Genomic DNA, 20,897 nt, shown 5'->3' on the forward strand with positions numbered 1-20,897 from the left:
CTGTCTTCTGACCCTGTAGTTTAACCTGTGTCATCACAGCTAAAACGCTGATGGGCCAGCTTCCCCTCTCATTAGCTGCACAAAGGGTCAGGCATTCGCTGCAGGCTGTGGTCATTTTCCCCTGCAACAAAATTTGTCACCTAAAATGCGAAACTTCAGACCTGCTTTCCTCTGTGGGTGGCAGAGCTTGGGCTCTGGGACTCGGGCAGCGCTGCCGCACTCGAGCCGTGGTACTCAGCCCCACGCTTAGCCCAGTGCTGGCACCAGGCAGAATGCAGAGCCTGTAACCCAGGCTCAGGTTTTAGTTGTCAGTGAGATTCACAAGGAGAGCTGGGTCTGAAGGACAGCACTGAACCCTCCATGTCCAGTCAGCCACGGAGCCTCTGCCCTGCCCAAGCCTCAGAGGACTGTCCTGGGGCACAGCACGAGGCAAGCCCCAGCTTTCTCAGGTGACACCGCTGGCAGTAAGCTCCGTGCAGGCTGCCTGAAGTTGAGTTTACTCATTCTCCCATGCATGCTTCGCTCCAGTGCAGGACATGCAGGGATGTCCCCACGGCTTCACATGGCCCGCACGGTGCCCACTGTTGGGGATGATGGGAGAAGGGATGCACCATCTTGGCTTTTGGAGCTCAGTGCTTGGAATCAGGATCTGAAAAGCAAACACAAACGTGCCCCCCACACACATGCACGCTCATCTGAGACCAGCAAGGAGCAACAAAAGGGAAGAGTGCTGAGTCCTTCTCTGGGCAGTTTTTGGACTAGCACCTCACTTTTGAGCCTTCAGGTGTTATCAGGGGCCCAGCAGATGACAACTGGGCATCAAATGCCACAGTTCTGCCAGCGGCTTTCACCTTCCCATGATCTGTGCAAAGACTGCTGAGCACAGAGGCACTCTGCTCCAGGTCAGAAGCCTTGACTGTGAGAGGAGCTCAGAAGATAGGACAGGCTGTTCTGGCCCCCAGGACAGGTCCTGCTGAAGTTTGTAGGACAGTGCAGTGAGCTAGGAAGGTCAGGTAGTCTTTTGAGGTCAAGGGAAGAGGCTGTAGCAGTGAACAGCAAGAGTGGCTCCTGTTCTGGCTGCAGAAATGTGATCAGAGAGAAGAGGGAAGATACAGAGTGAGAGGAAAAAAAGGCAGTTTTGAAACAAGAAGGAGCCAGCACACTGAGAAGCCACAAAAGGGAATATACCTCCAGGGTTTTCATGGCTGGCTGGCTTTTTTCCAAATCCAGCCTCTGTATTTTATTGGGATAATGTCTTACACACAGTTTGGGAGAGCAAAAAACCCAAACAAACCCAGCAAAAGTGCAATTTGCTGTCATCTGACCATGACAGGCTGATGTGGGAACTCTCCATAAGAAAGGTGCTGCATTCGTAGAAGGACCTGGGATGGTGAGCAGTCCATAGGTGAATATTGTCCTTTCAGTATCACGCTGGTTCAGGACTCAGGTCTTCAGTTGCACCTTGCACTGCAACAAACCCCAAAGCCTTGGGACAGCAGCTTCATGCTGCTGTTATCCAGGGACCAGCCAGAGTTCCCCATCTTGTCAACCCATCCCCCCTCCACACACGCACACTGCTTTCCCACAGCAGCTGAAGGAAAAGTCACAATTTCTTGCCTCTTTTTCCATCAGTGGCACACCTATTCCCATGCGGAGTAATCTATGTAGAGTGAAGAAGAGAAAAACTGTTATTTGTCACAAGAGGGTAAATTAATAGTACCAGAAGCAACAGTTCCATCAGTGATACCATCCCATTGCTTAGATCTTCAGCTTTGTCCTCCCATAACAAGGTAAACCAGTGACAATCACCATGGCTTTCTGGAGTGGATTTTCATACTCTGCTTGAAATGATTAAACACAAATCCAGAAAATCACATATTAAACCTAGCGCAGCTTCCTCTATGTCAGTCTGCAATGCTCCTCAGGTGAGAAGAGCTTTGAGCCCCCACTGTTTGTCCCTTCAGGCATTTCTGAGAAGTGCACCCAGAGCTGACTGCTGTGCTTTGAAGGCATCCAAAACTGGAACAGACAGGTGTTCCCCTGTCACTTCAGTCGGGTCTGCATCATCTTCCAACCTGACACGTGTGCCTTACTTTCCATTCATGTCTGCTTGCCTTTGCCTTCACGGATTTGTTCATTTTCCTGTCGCTGCTAGACTGCACAGAGTGTTTCGTAGTCGGTGTTTTCTGTGCGTGATGGTGTTCCCTGACCCTGACTTTCCTCTTTGATGCACCAGGCCTGCTGAGCTGGCCGTGCAGGTCAGACCAGGATCTGACCCATGCTGCTGGGATCTGCTGTGGTGGATGTTCTCCTGACACCTGACTAACACACGCAGGCTGCTTCCAGTGCCCACCCCAGCCAGAAAGCCTGCCAGGTGCTGCCTGTGCAGTGTAGACGTAGCAGCTCAGCCCAGCAGCAGTTTAGAGGTTACTGCCTCATGCTATGGCATGTAGGGAGTCACGGCTTAAGCAACTTCATATATTACTCCGGTTTTAAAAAGTAATTGTCTGCAGCTGTACTGTAAAGCATTCTCCCAATTGTTGCTTCTGTGCTCATGGAGCTTCTGGCCACATCACTGCACTACTGTCATGCAGTCCTAAGTGTGAGCTGCAAACTTCACTGGTCCTGCGTGGTCTGGCATTGGGGTTTATTAAAAAATTGCATTGTTAAATGAGGATCTCTTGCTGAACATCCAAATAGCAGCGTAGAACTGGCCTGATTCACGCTTTTGGTTGCAGCTTTCCCATCTCTGTCATCCCCAGTGTCAAGGAAGATGCTGAATCTGTGGTAGTTCTAGGACTTCTTCCCTTGCTTGCTCTTGCAGTAAACAGAAGGAAATCAGATCCTGAGCAGACTGAGGAAATCTAGAAGGACTTCACTTCATAGATGTAAAAACTACAATTGCTCCCCTCCTTTTTCTGCAAAAAGGTTTGCATTGTACCATGGTGTGACATGGATGCAGGAGACACTGGCTCTAACTAGTCCCCAGCACAGAGGTGTGTCAGCGGTACACTTGCCATCAGGCAGGAGGTCTGTCCACTGTAGCCCGTCTCATTGCCCTGGGTATCTTTCACTTCTTCAGTGCTGGCAGGTCCTCACTCATCGGAGAAGTGCTGCCTTGGTGTGCTGCCTGCGTGGTGGCCGAGCGCCTCCATTGACATGTGAGGGATGCTTTGGGTTCCTTTACATTCCTCTCGCCAGACAGAAAATTGCAAGTAGGTTGGTCATGGTTAGTTGTCTTATTAGTGGTTAGGCACCCTGTCATGGTTTAACACCAGCCAGTAACTTAAGTACCACGCAGCCACTCGCTCATTCCCCCCTCACCCAGAGGGATGGGGAGGAGCATTGGAAAGGAATGTAAAACTTGAGGGTTGAGATAAGAATAATAAGTAAAGCAAAAGCCACAAAGCAAAACAAGGAATTCATTCACCGCTTTCCATGGTCAGGCGTTCAGCCATCTCCAGGAGAGCAGGGCTCCATCACGTATAACGCTTACTCGGGGAGACAAACGCCATAATGCGAGATGTCCCCACATTCCTTCTTCTTCCCCCAGTTTATATACTAATCATGACATCATATGGTATGGAATACCTCTTTGACCAGTTCAGGTCAGCTGTCCTGGCTGTGTCCTGTCCCAGTTTTGCTGGCAGGGCCCGAGAAACTGAAGAGTCCTTGGCTTAGTATAAACATTACTGAGCAACAACCAAAAATATCCATGTGCAATCAACATCATTCTCCCACCAAATCCAAAACACAGCACTGCACCAGCTGCTAAGAAGAAAATTAACTCTGTGGCAGCTGAAACCAGGACACCCCACAGTGAGAACCGAGCTGAAGGCAGCGTGCTCTGGCTCTGAAGACACTTTGCTTGAGGGCACTGGGTTTGTTCCTCACACAGCGCCCCTCAGGGAGCTGCTTCTGGGCAGGCAAGCTTGTGCTCTGCCACCAGCCGCCCCTCTCTCAGGAGCAAAGTCAGCAGTCCTCGTTCCAGACTGCCGTTCAGGAGCTGGGCATCAGAGGCGTAGGAGAGGGATTATTAATACTGAGGAATTCTTTCAGTGCAAGAAGTAAGACTTCAGTCTGGACGTGTTTTACAGAGAAAAAAATACCAGAAATGAAAAGTCAAAGTAGCTTGTCAGTCTTCATTGTAGAAAAAGCTTAATAGCAAACAGGTATCTTGCAGTAGGGTCCCATTTCATTTAATAGATGTAATAATTGTATGAAAAACACCGTGATTAATGAAAATTCCTGATTTGCAGAAAAGAGGAAGTTTTGAGGGACACTGAATTTAGGACAGTGAAGAGTTCGAGGGAAACTAGCCAAGCTAAATGAGTGACCTGAATGACAGCAAAGAAGGTTCAGTGCTAATAAATGTAAAGAGATGGGCAGCTGAGGGCAAAAACTGATTCTGCAGGCCAAAGATCACTGTCCCCATAAATTGTGGCCATCTGATGCTGGCAATGTTCCTGATGACTCGAGTGCACCACAGGCAGTGAGGAGTGAAAGCTGATACTGAAGGTGAGAGCTGGCAGGGAAAGCTGGGCATTGATGGTGCTGCAGGAATATGTTGCCGTTTGCTTGCTGCATGTGCACCAGAGAAGGCTGCGGACACTGGCAGAAAGGTATGGAGGAAGGTCCATCAGCTCAACCACTCTCTACATAAAGCGTCGTAGAGGGCTTTGCCACTGGGCAGCTCCAGCAAAAAGGAGTGACCTGGTGTAATGGGCTTCGGTGCGTCATCACTTTCTCATCGGGGCATTTGCGGTTGGCTGACTGCTGGTCTGCGCTGGTCCTCCGCAGTCTGAATTCACAGAATGGTCGAGGCGGGAAGGGACCTCTGGAGGTCATCTGGTCCTCCCCCCTACTCAAGCAGGGACACCTGGATCAGCATGCCCAGGGCATCGTCCAGTCAGGTTTTTAATATCTCCAAGGATGGGGACTCCACCACCTCTCTGGGAAGCCTGTGCCAGTACTCGGTCACCCTCACAGTGAACAAGGAATTTCGTGTGTTCAGCTGGAATTTCCCGTGTTTTAATTGTGCCCATTGCTTCCCGTCCTGTCATGGGCACACCACTGAGAAGAGTTGGGCTCCATCTTCTTTATTCCCCCACCAAGGCATTTGTACACACTGATGAAGTCCCCTTGAACCTTCTCCAGGCTGAACAGTCTCAGCTCTCTGTCTCCGCTTCTGTGTCAGATGTTCCCATACCTTAATCATCCTGGTGACCCTTCACTGGGCTCTCATTCCGGTGAGTCCATGTCTCTTGTACCGGGGAGCCCAGTAGTGGGCACAGTACTGCAGATGTGCTCCATCAGCAGAGAGATGTGCTCCATGGGCAGAGAGGACCCGCCGGCAATGCTGTTCCTAACACAGCCCAGGGCACCCGACCGCCTTTTTTCACCGCAGGGGCATGTCACTGGCTCACGTTCAGCTTGTTGTCTGTTAGCACCTCAAGGTCCTTCTCTGCAAAGCTGCTTTGCTGCTGGTCGGCCCCCAGCATATACTGGTGGGTGAGGTTGTTGCCACCTTCTCAGTTGCAGGAATTTGCATCTCCCTTTGTTGAGCTTCATGAGATTGCTCTTGGCCTGTTCCTCCAGTCAGTCGGGGTGCTCTGAGGGGCAGCTCCTCCATTTTGCGTCATCTGCACAAAATGTGTGTCATCTCCACTTGCTGAGGGTACCCTCTGCCCCATCGTCCAGGTATTTAACGAAGACATTAAGTGGTATTAGCCCCAGCAGCAACCCTGGGGGTTGTGTGCACTACAAGTCACTAACCTCCAGCCGGACTTCGTGCTGCTGACCACAGCCCTTAGAGCGTGGCACTTCCACCAGTTCCCAGTCAACCTCAACTTCCACTTGTCTTGTGCATGCTTCACCAGTTTGTCAGTGAGGGTGTTATGGGAGAGGCGTTTGAAAGCCTTGCTAAGCCAAGATAAAATCTGTTGCTCACCCCTCACCCACTAACCTCGTCATTTAGTCATAGAAGGCTGCCGGGTCGGTCAGGTGTGATTTCCCCTTTATAAAGCCATGCTGTCTAGTCCGGTCACTTTCTTGTCCTCATATGCTTGGAAATGGTTTCCAGGATGATGTGCTCCACCATCTTTGGGGGGATTGATGTCAAGCTGGCCAGTCTGTCGTTCCTGGGTCCTCCCTCCCTGAAGACAGGAGTTGCTGTGGTGTTACGGAGACTACTTTGCTGAGCACCCGGGCAGTGGCTGCAAGCCAAGACAGGCATCAAGAGTGGGCTGCCACTTGCCAAATATTCGGCTTAGACCTAAGCATGTTGGTTGCCATAACAACTCGATGTGGAATGAAAAGAAGAGGGATTGCCTTCTGGATGCTGAGCTTCCTCCTCACTGATAGCCGAGGGAGCTGACCCCCAGCACAGGCGAGGTGCAGCTGCTTTGCTGGAGAGCCAGCACGAGGTGAAGCCCCTGCAGATACCCCCCTTAGGCTCCTTCTGCCCGAGTGCCTCAGAGCTCACCTTACCCACCACCCTGCAGAGTGTCCGGAAAGCTTTCCTGCCTGGTGCCATACAGGCTGTTTTCCCAAACACCAAGTTAACAGGTTATCCACTTGATCTCTTTTGGCACTCTTACTGGTCACCTTCCTGAAGGGAACAGACCTGCAGTCTGATCCAAAGAGCCATCCTTCTCAGAAGAGGGCTGTAGAGGTACCCTGCTTCTGAGTTCTCCCCAAAATGTGTACCTTTCAAATGGAAATGTCTGGCCAAAATCTGAAACTTTAGGAAGTTGATCTGGGATTCCTAGGCAGGTGGCACACTAGTCCGAACTGCTGCACTGCCACTGCATGGGGGTGCATGTTGATTATACCGTGCTCATGCAGTACATCAGTTGCTTTCGGAAAACGTCACCTTTATTGCTCATGTACAATGCAGTTGCTGGGCCCCTTCATAAAGTCTCTGACCCCTGTGAAAGCTTTTTCAGGAAATGTTAGACCCGCTGCACATGTTCAGTGCTGCTGAGCTGTCTGTGCATTGTCTGTCCAACATGTGCCAAGAACACAAGGGCTGTGCCTGAAGTAACCGATCTTTGTAGACCGTGATCTGTGGGACTAAGCTGCCTGATTTGTAGGACTTCGTGCAGAAGGGCTGCCCATAAGTTCCGCATTTATCTCTGCTCAGGACACTCCATACAGAAGAGTAACAGCCCTTAGAGCTACAAAATTGAACAGTTCTCTCCAGGTTTGCTCATTCTTTTGTTCATCTGAAGAGAAACTCCTCCAATGCTTCTTCAGCATCATCAGCCCTCCAGATGCTGGTGGAGTTACAGCATTGCCTTCGGGAGGGACAATACACTGGGTATAATTAACCCCACTCATTTGTATCAGTTTTGCAGGTGTTTCCTTGCAGCATCCCTTTGTTTTTCTACTGTGAAAGAGAAGAACTCAGAAGTGCCAGATTTCTCTTCCCTAATGAAAGTTCTGGCTGCACTAGTAGAGTCCTAAGAAAAAATGACAGCAGGAAATTAGATCGCCTTCAGTAAAAACCTTGTTCTCAGTAGTTCTTCAGATAAGTCTCACGCGCTGTTGGGCACCCTTTTCCCTGTGGGCTTTCTTTATGGGGATAAGCTTATCCTCTCTTTGGATTCTTTTGCTGAGAGCCAGGAACAAATTTCGTGCCGAAATTCAGTAGTTAAGGAAGAGCAGTGGGTTGGCAAATGGTCCCTGAGAAGAGCTCATCAATCTCCCAGTAATGCAGCTGTGTCTGCCACTGGTGCTGTGCACGCTGTTGGAGCAGGGTGGCTGCCATGTCACCTCTTGCCCTGGGACTTCGCTGTCTGGGCAGAGCATCCAGCTCTGGGGAGAAAAGGGCTTCCCTGGCTCCTGTGTGATGAGGCTTCCCTTGGCCCTCTGCTTGATGGGACTTCCTCAAGGTTCTGTAAAGAAGCATATATCCTTCCAGCTTTTGAAACAGGCCCGTAGCCCTTCACCAGCCACCCACCAAAAGAAAAACTCACCTGAACGGCACCTGGCAGTGAGAGCTGAGTGCAGGTAGGGGGTGGGAAGTGCTGCTTTCTCCTGGACACCGTTCTCACTTGCAAAGTGGCATGTGAGAGCATCGAGCTCCTGCCAGTGAGTTTATGTCCTGTTTGGCTGTTGTGTTATTTCCATGGCGACCCATAGCACGAATGCTTCTGATTTTTGTTTTGGGAGCCATCCAGAGAGACTTTCTTTCCTTTCTGTACTCCTCTCCTTTGTCCTCCCTTTTCAGGGACAGTTCTCATGAGACAATTCTGGAAGACAAAATCTTTTCAAAATGGGAACTGTAGAGGTGTCACATCATCTGTGTGTGCACCATTCTAGGCAGGAAGGCTCAAAGTGTCTATCTGCATTTCAAGCAAAGAGAGAGAGGATTAGTCTCCAGCCCTTGGCCCTAAAGCACAGCCTAGCCACGGTCACAGACAGCGTCAGGCTCTGCATTGGAGCCTTTGGGTGCACCGAGCCCTAGTGGGGAATCACAAGAGCAGTCTTGTATATTATCAGTTAGCAAAGGTTGTTAATCACAGGAGGCAAGTCCTTCATGCAGTGAAAAGCAATGGAGATGCTTTTGAAGGCCAATATGAAAACATCTGGAAACCAAGAGCAGCAACACGAAAGACTTGCTGAGCAAAAGCGAAGCATTTCTCTTTGGAGTGGTGAGAAGTGTGTTACCTCTGTTGCTGAATCTGTCCTCGCCTTTGTTACTCTTGAAGAAATCTGGACTGAGATACAGAGTTCAAAGGAAGAATCCTCATTCATTTGTGACACATTCAAGAAATCTGCTTTTTTAATACCTTCAGTAAAAGTATTTCCAGAAGGCTTAATTAGCTGCCCTACAAATGCATAATCCCTCTTTCTTTGGTTAGAACTTCCTTTTTCATCACGGTGGTGTTTCTTTGCTTCTGAGACTGCTTCCCATGAGACCTGTTCTCCTCTTTGCCGATTCCAGTCAGTTCCATTCGTAGTGCACAAATCAAAAGACTAGTTTTTTTTGGCTACACCAAAGAAGCAACCCAAGCAACCGATCTACTGCTACTGCTGGTGCTGACAGACTGCCACCACCGAGCTCTGCAGGACAGGGGTTGAGAGCTGCCAGAACCTGGATTTCACGTGTTCAGAGAAGACAAGCTTGAAGGCAACCCTGCAATGGTGATTATAGCTGCCTCGTCCCAACTCAGAGAGAAACCTGTGGCAACCAGCAATCCCAGCATCTCTGGACTGCTGTCTTCCAAAGACTAGTTAGAGCACCACCAGAAACAGAAAGTGAAGAAAGCATTTCGTTTTTCTTATTAAGCTCCCTAGTTTTATTGGCTTGATGTTGCCCAAAGGAGAAGCAGACAATGCCATAGTGTTCGTGAAACCTGACAAAGCTGAAGTCCTCAATAGGAACATCCTAAAACATAGCAGCACTTGGCCACAGCTTGGCTACAGCTGGCTGGTACACGTCTCGGTCAGTGCATATTCCTTGGGCAAAACGCATGATATGCCAACATGAACCTGCAATGAAGAAGAGCAGTGATCCAGGGGAAAAAAAAACCCTCTAAGCAGATGTTGTCACTGTGCATAATGTGCAAGTCCTTGGAAGGGATACTGTGCTGAGGTGCCGCTTGTGAATGATGACATCCAGAAAAACTTAGCTGGCTTCAGAGCAGAATGAAGTGCCTGTGACCAAATAATTGGGCTGATGGGCCATAATGAAGTCAGCTTCCAAAGCTGGACGGGGCATCAGAGACTGGTAAGCTGACTGCAGCATAACACATGGTTGGCAGAAGGTGTTGAGAGACAACAGTATATTGCCAAAGTGCATTGCATTGCCCAAGCCAGTGCTCTGCAGAGGAGAACAGACCTACAGATTACATCTGCTGACGAGCTGTGCCCAGAAAGATCTGCCATAGCACCACTGACTCGCCATTGCAAGGACACGCCAGCCGTGGAAGCTTGGGCACACAGCTGATTTCTCGCGTGGTTCCCTGAGAGCAGGAACAGTCAATGTCCCAGGCCCTGTAAGCCACCAAACAAAGCAGAACCTGTGCCAAGAGCCAGGGAGGCCTTGCAGCACAGCCTGACGTGGGATGGGCGTTTCTGTGGGACCTGCATCACCACTGTTGGCACAGCCCGTGCTGCCAGGCACCCATCAGGCATCCACCGCGCTGGCAAGGAGTGCACTTGCAGGGGGCTGCTGCGGGTCTCAGCGCCCTCCAGCTTAAGCCTCTCTTCTCCTTTCACAGACTCCAACAGCAGTTTCCCCCTCTGTCCCACCTGGGTCAGGTTAAACGAGCCTTTGGCACACCAGCTGCTGTGTCTGCAGCCATTCCTGTTCGTGTTCAACTTTCCTGAACGTGAGTGACCAGAACTGTGCTCAGAATTCCATATGAGAGTGTAGCAGTGTCCTGTGGTGACATGAATGCGTCCTGATGTCCGTGAGAAATACACACCTTAGATCTTGCAGTGCTTCTTTTGCCTTTCCATGGCTGTGCTATATTGGCGCCTCCCAGCCAGCCACTCCTGGGGTCTGTCAGTAGATCCAGAACTTTCTCTCCCTTCACCACTTCCAGTAGAGAGCAGAGATCCTTTGCCAGCCCTCTGAGCAGGACTCTGTGTTTTGTACTGTCACTTTTTGTTCTGTTTCTTGTGCCGCAGCCTTCAAGGTCATTCAGCTTTTCCTCTTCTGTATTGACGGAGCTTCCCAAATGTGATTCATCATCATGCTTCTTTATAACCCTCTTGCTTTCTGTGCCAAGGTGGCAAAGAAATAAGAGTAAGAAGAAATATGCCTAAGCCCAGAGACATGGACAGACTTTCGTATTCCTGTTCAGCTCATCTTCTCACAGCCCCCTTTCTAAGGAATCATTAGTGCTTATTAACCTCCCAGAAGCTTGAGTCTTTTGTGGTGTGCGCATTAGTGGCAGTGGGCATATGCTGTTAACTGTAGCCCTTGGACCCCTGTTGCTAGCAACAGGTTTCCAGAGTGTCCATCTGTTCCAGGAGGGACCTGAGATGTGAGGGCAGAGCCTGGAGGATGGCCGGGAGGCAGAGGTACTGTACTGCACTGGGCTGCACGCAGGGCACCATGCAGACAGCCCAGAGGACTGCTGGTTTGTTAACCAGCGTCACATCCAAGCCCAAGGGAGCTGCAGTTCCGTTGCATTTTATTGGTTAGTTGGGAGGACAAGCAAACTGACACTGTGTGACCCAAATGAGCGGTCATGGACTGTTTAGCAAAAAGATAACCACCCAGCCCCAGTAACGCTGTCCCTCTTGACCCGGGGCTGTGCAGCCCTGAACCAGTGGACCCTCCCTGTCCTCCCCACTCTTGCTCGGTCAGGGCTGCAGCACTTCTGCTGTGGGAGCATTCAAGCCCCTGAGCTGCCACAGGACATGGACCCCCATTTAGAGCCCTCCTTGGGGCCGAGACCCCGCCAGCCTCAATCAGAGGCTGCCAGGAAGCAGCGGCCAAAGCCCTGGGGTGTGTTCAGGGTGCTGTGTTTGCTTTCTCTGCCAGGACGGAGAGACTGCCCAGGGCCCCCGAGTCCCTCCCGGTCAGAGTCACATCCTCAGCCACAGTCAGCAGTGGGTGCTTATGGAAGGAGACCCCCAAAGCAGAGCATGAAGAGAGACGGGCAGTGCAGCATGCCTTCCCCAGGCCTCCTGGGCTGAGGCACTCGCTCTGCTCATTGCACCCAGAGGACTCATCCTCCATGATCTTGCCCTGTCAGGTTTTAGATCCATTTCTTGTCACATACCCAGACTAGCTGTTCCTGCCAGGGGAGGCAGTAAAGGCCAGAGGCCCTCGTGGCGAGCAGGTAGAGCCGAGTGCTGCCGGAGGGGCTGCCCCCTGCCCAGCTCCACGGCCTGTGCCTACCCCAGTGCAGGGTGCAGCCGGGCAGGCACACGTGGCGTAGTGCAAGGGGAAAGACCAGTCCAGACACCTCTGGGCTGCCTCAGCCCAGGGTAACGAGCTGACCACCATCGGGTGACAATCAGACCTCGCTGCCTCCATCCTTGGGGTGGCATGACGGTCCTGTCCCCACGCTAGTCTCTGGGGAGATGCCAGAAGGTTCCCTCTTGTCCTGGGCAGCTCCTTCGCCCCAGCTGGGCATGTGCTGGGGAGCGCTGGGTTGCTCTGAGTCTGGTGGGACCCGAGAGCACGCCGATGGAAGCCCAGTTAGCGAGGGTGAATTGGGGGGGTCCCGCTGGGAGGGTGGGGCTGGTGGCTTTGGTCACAGCTGGGTCGCAGCTTCTTGCTGACCAGCCAAGACAGGCCGAGGAGCAGGGTCTTCAGCTGCAGTAAGTCTTTGTGTAGACCCACCGGGCTGCAGGGCCACCTCCCTCCTTGATAGGCCTCAATGGGCTTCAGAGCTGTGGCAGCGAGGGCAGGTTTGGCTGGGAAGCGGAGACACTGGAGATACTTGCTTGAACCTCTTCTACTTCCTCTGGAACAGCCCTGGCAGGGCTTGCAAGAAAGTCTTGGCTGAAGTGCTCCGAGCCGTGTCCCCTGCGCACTGCAGAGCCCCGTCCCATCTCAGGCTGGCCCAGCCCTCCAGTGCCCCCCCCCGTGTATATTGTGTGTGTGCTCCTGTGTCTGGGGACCTCCGCCTCACCCCTGCCCTCTGCTCTCTCTCCTCTCTCTCTCGCTGTACCGTTCTTTCTGCAGACTTTTCAGTAGTTTAGGAGAACTCAGCACCATTTCCCAGCGGAGCTCCGGGACCACCTACACAGTCCGACCTGGCAGTCGCTACCCTGTAACCCGACGTACCCCCAGCCCCGTGAAGCCGGCTCTGGATCGGACAGAGCCTCTCAGCACCGTCCGGCCCTACGGTCTGACCCCTCCCACCATCCTCAAATCTTCCAGCCTCTCCATCCCACACGAGCCCAAGGAGGTGCGCTTTGTGGTGAGGAGCGTGAGTGCCCGGAGCCGCTCCCCGTCCCCGTCCCCCTCTCCAGGGCCACCCCTGCACACTCTTCACCCACCTCGGCCCTTCATGCAGAAACCCCTCCACCTGTGGAACAAGTACGACGTCGGGGACTGGCTGGAAAGCATCAATTTGGTGGAGCACCGAGACAAGTTTGAGGACCATGAAATAGAGGGCACGCACTTGCCCGCCCTCACCAAGGAGGACTTTGTGGAGTTGGGGGTGACCCGAGTCGGGCACCGGATGAACATTGAGCGGGCACTCAAGCAGCTGGTAGACAGCTGACCGTCCCAGGCAGCACTGGCCTCTTCCAGAGCCACCACGGGGAAGGGGGGTGGGGGGGCACATTTCTACTAGACTAATAAAACCCACTTTGATTCTCTTTCTATTCTGAGCACTGCACTGAAGGGCGTGGAGCCGAGAGGCTCCCACCCGCTCCCACACCGCCCCGGCGTGCCATGCACACGCAGACCCCCACTCGGCCCTGCCAGCCCCGCGACGCCTTCGGGACAAGGAATGTTGCATGAAATACATCCTCGTTTCTGTTCCTCCCAGAGAGTCTGGCCTGTATATCGCTTGATGTGCTGTTTCCCGGGGGCGTCGCTGGTGGCCGGAGGGGCCGAGGCACCATGTGCTGCCAAGCCCAGGCTCCCCGTGGGCGAAGGGCAACACCTGGTTGGGGTGGGGAGCGGGGCAGGGCCAGCAGTGCAGTGAGGAGCTGAGCCCTGGCTAGGGAGGAGGCTTCTGCTGTCGGCCAAGCGCCGGCCACGATGCCCCGGTGCGGCAGGCAGGGAGGCACCGGCTGGAGCGCAGCAGGGAGGCAAGCAGGCCGGGCGCGTGCCGCCGGCTACATCTCGGGCAGCGTGGGGCAGCCGGTGGCACCGAGACCCTGAGCTGCCAGCGAGGCAGGAGCGTGGCAGGGCAGGGGCTGCAGCAGGAGGCAGGCAGGGCCAGGGCCAGTGCCGGCGCTCGGCCCATGTTTGGAAGAGCAGGCAGGAGGCACCACAGCCGTGGTGGTGGCCCTTGCCCCGTGCAGGATGTCCCCACCAGGCTCAGTGGTGGCCGGCCGAGCTGGTTCGTCCCACCGGTGCCCGGAGGGGAAGGGCTCCAGCATGGAGAGGTGTCTGTGGAGGGGCAGCGCTGGCACGGTGGCTGGGTGGTGATGCCCAGACCCGCTCCCTCCTGCGCAGAGCCACCCCAGGGAGCAGCCAGCCATGCCGTGCAAGCCAGAAGAGTGATTGCCACGTGAGACACTAGCCCTGGACTGTGTGCTGCTGCTCTGCCTGCCACCCTCGGTTGCCCTGGTGAGAGAGGGACTGAAACCGCATGGATAGAAGCATGTTTGGGGATGTTGGAGGGAGGCTGGTGGGGTATCCAGCAGAAAACGCTTTGCCAACATTTGGGGGGGAGGGGGGAGGGGAGGGGAGGGAGATGTTTTTTTCTTCTTGGTTTGGGGTCTTGTTTCCAAGGGGGACACGTTGATGGATAATATATAATCTCCGTGCATTTATATAGAGAGCAGCTGATGATCTACAAGAGATGATACTGAACTACAGGATTCCCACTCCGTCCTAAGTCATCCTTATTTTGCATCTTTTTAATCAGCTATATATTTGAAAAGAGAGAACAAATATCTATATATCTATATCTATAGCTATAGCCACCTGATTTTGTTATAATTTTACTAAATCTATATATCTCTAGACTTGTTGAGATGCTGGCGAGGCGGTGCCTGCACCCCTCCCCTGGGATGCCCATGGCTCATGGGAGTTTTTAGCGACTGACTGACTGAATGTTAAAGTCTTTTTAAAAAAAAAAAAAAAAAAAACCAACAGCTCCTTTCAGACACTCTGGATTTTAAAGATTTAGAAACACAAAACAAAACTTGGTTTTTGGGACACACCGAGTCTTCCACCCCTTCCTGGCAGAGATGCACGGAGCTGGCGCTTCCACCGCCCCACAGAACTCCGCGCCTCTGGCAGGCGCAGGCCCCGCAGCATCAGGTCCCTCTCCCGCCTCCGCTCCCGGGAAGCCATCGCCACTGTCGCGCCCAGCGCTCCCACCGCACCACTGCCGGCACAGCCCTGCGCGGGCACCGCCAGCCTGGTCACGAGGGTCCTGGTGGGCCATCGGGAGCAGCAGGAGGCCGGCCTGTGGCTTTGGGAACCAGGTTGGCTCCCGCCACGCAGCTGAAGACCAGGGGCTGGCAGTGCTGCGGTGGCCTGGCCGCTGGGTGACTGGGGCAGCAGGGCTGGGTGGGAGCCGCTCCGTTGCCCAACAGCTTCAGGGGAGCCAGAGTGACCCAGGCCAGCCCTGGCTCTGGAGGAGGTGGTGTCCCTGTCCCCCAGCGTGGTGCCTGGTGCCCCGCATGCCCCTTCCTCACCGCACTGTCCCCAGCCTTTCCCTGCCCCAGCTCAGGGGTGGCCAGGGCTTGCCCAGCCAGCTCAGGAGGGGGTGGCTTGGTGACCGGTGTTCCCAAAAAGCTGAGTCCCCCACAAAGGCATTAACTCTTCTGGTGCTAGAGGGAAGGACAAGGAGGTTCCTTCTGACCCTCACACATCTCTGAACCTTTACAACCTTCAGCCAGGGAAAAGGCCCAGGCCCAGGGCGGGGGGCGGCAGTCCCCCTCCTGCAAACCAGGCCCTCCCTGGGATGGATCCTGATCGTGCCGGCACAGCAGGTCCTCCCCGGGATGGATCCTGACCCATGCCAGCACACCAGGCCCTCCCTGGGATGGATCCTGATGCGCTGTGGTGCCATCTCCTTTTCCCTGAGCTCTCACTGGGTGCGTGCCCAAGTGGCTCCATCCAGAACTCTCCAGAAGCCGCTGGGCCCTGGGGATTTGTGTCCCCCCTCCTCCCCGGCCGCCATCCTGCTGCTCCCAGTTGGGGCAGGCACCTGGGGATGGCAAGAGGGGTTTCAAGCTAGACCGGCAAGCAAACAGCCTGCGGTCTGTGCCCCAGGGTAGCTGGGGCCTCGTGCCCCGTAACCTGGTGAGCCAAGAGGCATCTAAATCGCGATAGCAGCCATTGCGTCTGCCTGAACCCACCGCCTGCTTTACCAGGTGTGCCATCACACCCCATCAGGCGTCCCCCAGCTCCGCCTGTGCCAACGCTGCCACCATCCTGTCTGGCCTGGGGCGGGATGCTGCAGATCGGGTCCTGCCCCTTCCACCTCCCTGCCCCATCCATAGTGGCAGCCCGGTCCATCACCCCTCTGCCACTGTGCACCCTGTCCCCTCCATTCACCCCGTAGGGCCCCCTGCCATGTGCCCTCCCATCTACCTCCCACTTTCACCCCTGGAATCTGCTCTGCAGTCACCCGCATGCCTCACCCACAGCATGTGCAGCAGCATGTGCAGCAGCATGTGCAGATGCATGCACCCACCTACCGTCCTGCACCCCTCTACCACCCTCCATTGCCCAGGCTCTGGCTTTCCCGCCCACGCTGGCTTTATGTGGCACCCTTCCGTTGCAAGGGCTTGCTGGCACGGTCCTGCACAGGCAGGGACGGTCCCACTCCAGGGACGTCCTGTGCCACTGGCACGGTTGCATCTTGCCTGCCAGCGCAGCCACTGCCCTCGCATCCCCTGGCCCCATGCTCGCACCTTCTAGAGCACCCCAGCTCCTGCTGTCCCCTCACCTTGTCCCTGCACCACCTCCTGCATGCTTCACAGTGCCCACACCCCACTGCTGTTCACAGACGCCCAGCCGCCAACCAAACTCACTGCTTGTCCCCTGCAGCTGGAGCGTGGCTCTCCGGGGTGATGCTGCTTCGCCAGCTCTGCGCCTGGCGAAGCAACATCGGCACGTCCTGGGATGCTGGTGAGCATCCAGCTCCTCTGCAACCCTGTTGGCACACCACGTGCCAGGCCTGCCACAGCACAGCCCCCGAGGAGGCCCCACCGTGCACAGAGGCCTGGGCACGTCCCCAGGTTGGTGTCACACAGCCTCTTTCCCAAACTGTAGAGACAGGATTTCCTAGGAATTTATTTGGCTGTTTGTTCCTCATGCTGCTTTTACGAGGCTGCTCTGGAGCCACCCACTGCTGTGGAAATGCTTGTGTGCTGCCCATGGTGTGCCACGGGGAACCTGTGCCCACTGCCTGGCTGGCTTTGGCCCCTGCTGCCGCATGCTTGCAGAGCCCCTGGCCGTCCCTGCTCGGTCTCCATCCCCTGGGGCCAGCTCCTGCTGCGGGAGCACAGCGGGCACAGTAGCCCCCCAGAGCAGCATCCGCCAGAGCACACTGGGTGCCCACGCGCTGCGGCTTGTCCAAGCCTCTGCACCGCTGATGGCTCATCCCCTGCCTCGCTTGGCACTGCCAGCACCCCACAGCCCCTCCACAAGCCCCAGCTCAACCCACCCCTGCCTGCCAGCCCTGCCCGCCCAGCCAGCTCATCCCACCACTGCCCCTTTCACTGCTTCCCCTGCTGTGTTTCATTCTCATCACACTGCTGGCTCCTTCCTCACCTCACCCGCAGGGTAGCGGGGACCCCGGCAGCCCTCACAGACCCCGGCAGCCCTCAGACCCCAGCAGTCCTCGTGCCCCAGCGCAGCCCCATGGCCTATGGCCAGCAGAGCTGCCCTGTCTCCCCTCGGGGTGGTGGGCAGCTTTGCTGAGTGCTGCCCCCAAGGAGCCGCTGTGGCCCCTCGGCACGACGACCCTCGCTCCCGCCCGGCATGAGCCCCTCGGGGCGGCTGGCGGGCGCTGCTGGTGGAAGTGTGACTGTGTTAGCCTGAGTGCAGGCTGCTCAGTGGGTTCACGCTGGGTGAACCCAGGGTCTCTGCCCCTTCCGCAGCTGTTTCTGGGGCGACCAAGAGAGACCTGCCTGCACCCGCCTCTTGCCGCAAGAGGCCAGAAGTCTGCAGAGCGCAACTTTTCTGCAGAAAGTTCGGTCTGGGACCAGGAAAGCTGGACGCCTTCTTGCCATTTTAGTTGAGCCCTCCTCCTCCCCCTCCCTGATTCCCCCCACTGCCCCAATCCTCCTTGCGAGGGCTGGAAATGGTGGATGCACTGCTCTGCCCCAGCGGAGCCGGCGGCTGTGCTGCCCTGCGTGCATCCCAGCTTCCACCAGAAAGCAGCTGCAGCCGTACCTGTGTTGGCAAACACTGCGTGATCCCTCCTGCAGGATGGCGGCTGCGGCCGTCGCTCCCAGGGACACCACGGCTCGTCCCAGTCAGGCATAACACGAAAGAAGGCGACTTCCGACCACACTGCTGCCCCATCACCCCCATCCCCAGGGGCTGCCTGGGTCTGCCGCAAACCTGCTCCCCTGCCCCAGCAGCAACAGCTTCATCCTCCCTCCCAGTTCCGCACCTTCCCTGTCCCCCCACCACGGGGACACACACAGAGCAGATGAGCATGGGCTCAGGGCTTTGGAGACAACACCATTCCCAGCAGCAGTAGGGTCACCAGGCGAACGTCTTCACTTGGGGGCAGTGCCTGGGGTGGTCTTGTGCTGGGTGCTGAGGCCTCTTCAACTGACCTGCTTCTTCCTCCCCAGCCACTGAGAGCCCGCTCCCTCCCCGTGCCCACCTGCACCCCCCGAGCTTGCTCTGCTGGGGCGGCTGCACAGCCTGCGCTCCATGCTACCACCGGCTCTGGGGCAGCCACATCCTGCACACCCCCAGCACCCGCAGCATCCGGCTAGGGTCCAGTCACTCGCCACAGCGGTGTGGTGCCTTCGCCGGGAACCCCGGGTTGCCCGAAGGCCAAGGGCCAAGCTCTTGCCCCGTGGCCATTCCCACCCCCTCGGCAGAACCGTAACCCCCAGCTAACACAGCTGCTGCTACTTTACTTTTATTTTCTCAGCTGAAGCAAAGAGGATTTTCCCCAGGTGTAGATAGCCCTTTCCTGACTCTGTATCTATTCTGGCTGCATTGGCATCTCCGCTCCAAACATCTCCAGACCCAGTGAGACATTTCATTTTGAAAAGCCATCCAGGAGAAGGCAGAGCGGTAGCGGGCGAGGAACCAACCCCACGAGCCTGCAGCGTGGCCAGCAGCGAGCACCAACCCCTCGGCTGCACCATCCCGGTGGCACCGGGACCAGCCGCGCGCGGCAGTTACTGTGATTCTCATGGCTTCTCAATGACTTGGGTTATCTTCTGTAAAAAGGGATACACTTTTTTTTTTTTTTGCTTTGAAGGGTTTTTTTTTAAAAAGTTGTTGGTATTTTTCCTTTGACCAGACTAACATCATCAATCCCTGTTCTCCATCAGCTCCTGTCTGTAATTCTGACTGTAAAAGAAGAGAAAACAAAACCCAAAGCACTTTGTTCCTGGTGGTGAAGAGCTTCGCCAGCCAAAACCATTTCCAAACAGCGACAAAGTGCGGCAGGGTTTTCTTTCTGTCCGCCCATGGGCAGCCCTCACTGCCGCATGCATGTGTCACCCGCGGAGACACCCCCGCACGCCCCTGGGCGTGCACTCACACCCACTGCATGTGCATATACCGGCTCCCGCCCTCGCACACACACGTGCGGCCACACGCGCACGCACACGGCTCGAACATCCACACTCTTGTTTCTTACCCAGACGGACTCACCTGTGGGTTTTTGTTCTGTTTTTAATTTTACAGGGTCAGTTTGACTTCACCCTTATTTTGTATGGATTTTTGGAGGAGATTTCTCCTTCTCCAGAGTCATGGAGGTGTGGCCATTCGCCTCCCGCCCTTGACGTTGTGATACACATACCCCACAGAGATCTATGTTTCTTATATTATATTATTATTATTATTAATTATTATTATTATTATTATGTAATAAATTTATAAGAAAGCTCCACATTGTTCCATGGTGTCTCTCAGCTTCAGTAGCCTCCAGGCTGGGGCTGCTGTCCAGGGCCCCTCCACCCCCTCTCCATGGGGGGGATACAACAGCACCCCTGGACCCCAGCCACAGGCAGGGGTGGGCAGCCTGCCTTCCTGCTCACCAGGGCCTTGTGTGCTCCCCTGGGCCTGAGCCAGTGACAGGGACAGCAAGGGGGGTGTGGGGCTGGGCAGTGACAATGTCCCACTGTGTTCAGGGTGGGGGGACTGGGGCCGCTTGCTACATCCCACATATGCTGGTCTGTGCAGGGTGGCACAGCACAGACCTGCAGCCGTCACCCCCCCATCCCCAAGGCTCCCTGGCTGGGTGGTGGCAGTTTCCCAGGGCTGGTGTCCCAAGCCAGGCTCTCCCAGGGCCACCATGCCAGGCTTGGCTTTGCCTGTGCAGTCCTGCGGCCACCCTCGTGCTCCCAGCCCTGCAGCGACCTGCGGTGACCAACATCCCCTCCTGTGCTGGCCTGTCCCCTGCTTTGCCCCAGGTCTGATGTCTGGGGCTCACCCCACACAGTGCTAGGGCCAGGCGGGAGCCCTGGAACGACAGACGTGTGCAGGGCAGTGTCCGGCTGCAGTGCGGGGAACCCACAGCCATGGGGCTGGCAAGCGATGGAATGAAACTAGCCATGGTGGTCAGCGGGGGAGCGTGCCAGTGGCTACAGCCTAACAGTCTCCCACCTGTCCCACCCTGCACACAGGGCCCCAGCACCCTTGAGGACTGTGACCACCCCATCCTACGGCCTCTGCCCTGGCAGTAAGTGCCCGTGTCCTTCCCCAGCACCAAGTCTCCACCATGCCCTGCCCCAGGGTGCCCAGCCGAGCCATGGCCAGGCCCCTGCTCCCTGGATGGGTGGACTGTGGAGGGGATGGGAGCACTCGCTGTCCCCGAGGCTGCTGCAGGACTTACCCAGGCAAAATTGTCGCCCCAAGCTGTGCCGCTGCAGGGCTGGGGCCATACCAGCTCTTGGGAGCAGTGACACTGGTGCAGGGCCCGTGGCACATCATGTTGAGGTGTCCTCGGGGACACTCGTTCCCATCTCCTTCTCCCTGGCACTGGCTCGTGCAGCTCCTCTTGCAGCAGGACTGGAGCCACAGGCAGGATGAGCCAGGACCCCACAGAGCTGCTGCTGGTGCCTGTCTCAGCCCACGCTGCCCCATCTCT

General features: G+C 55.5%; 1 protein-coding gene across 8 annotated transcripts in view; it reads left to right on the forward strand.

Annotated features, from left to right (window-relative positions):
• SHANK3 (SH3 and multiple ankyrin repeat domains 3) overlaps nucleotides 1-19,687 on the forward strand; it is a 375,700-nt gene extending 356,013 nt beyond the window's left edge. For 5 of the 8 annotated variants that reach the window (XM_056339563.1, XM_056339567.1, XM_056339566.1 and 2 more), the window contains one exon: nucleotides 12,656-19,687. In XM_056339563.1, the coding sequence (XP_056195538.1) occupies nucleotides 12,656-13,199 (544 nt within the window). In that variant the 3' untranslated portion in view covers nucleotides 13,200-19,687. The remainder of the gene's footprint in view (nucleotides 1-12,655) is intronic. The other 3 variants (XR_008821984.1, XM_056339569.1, XM_056339572.1) reach the window with 3 other exon arrangements.
• The last annotated feature ends 1,210 nt before the right edge of the window (nucleotides 19,688-20,897 follow it).

This window comes from Falco biarmicus, chromosome 5, assembly GCF_023638135.1.
Source record: "Falco biarmicus isolate bFalBia1 chromosome 5, bFalBia1.pri, whole genome shotgun sequence".
In the NCBI taxonomy this organism is placed as follows: Eukaryota; Metazoa; Chordata; class Aves; order Falconiformes; family Falconidae; genus Falco; species Falco biarmicus.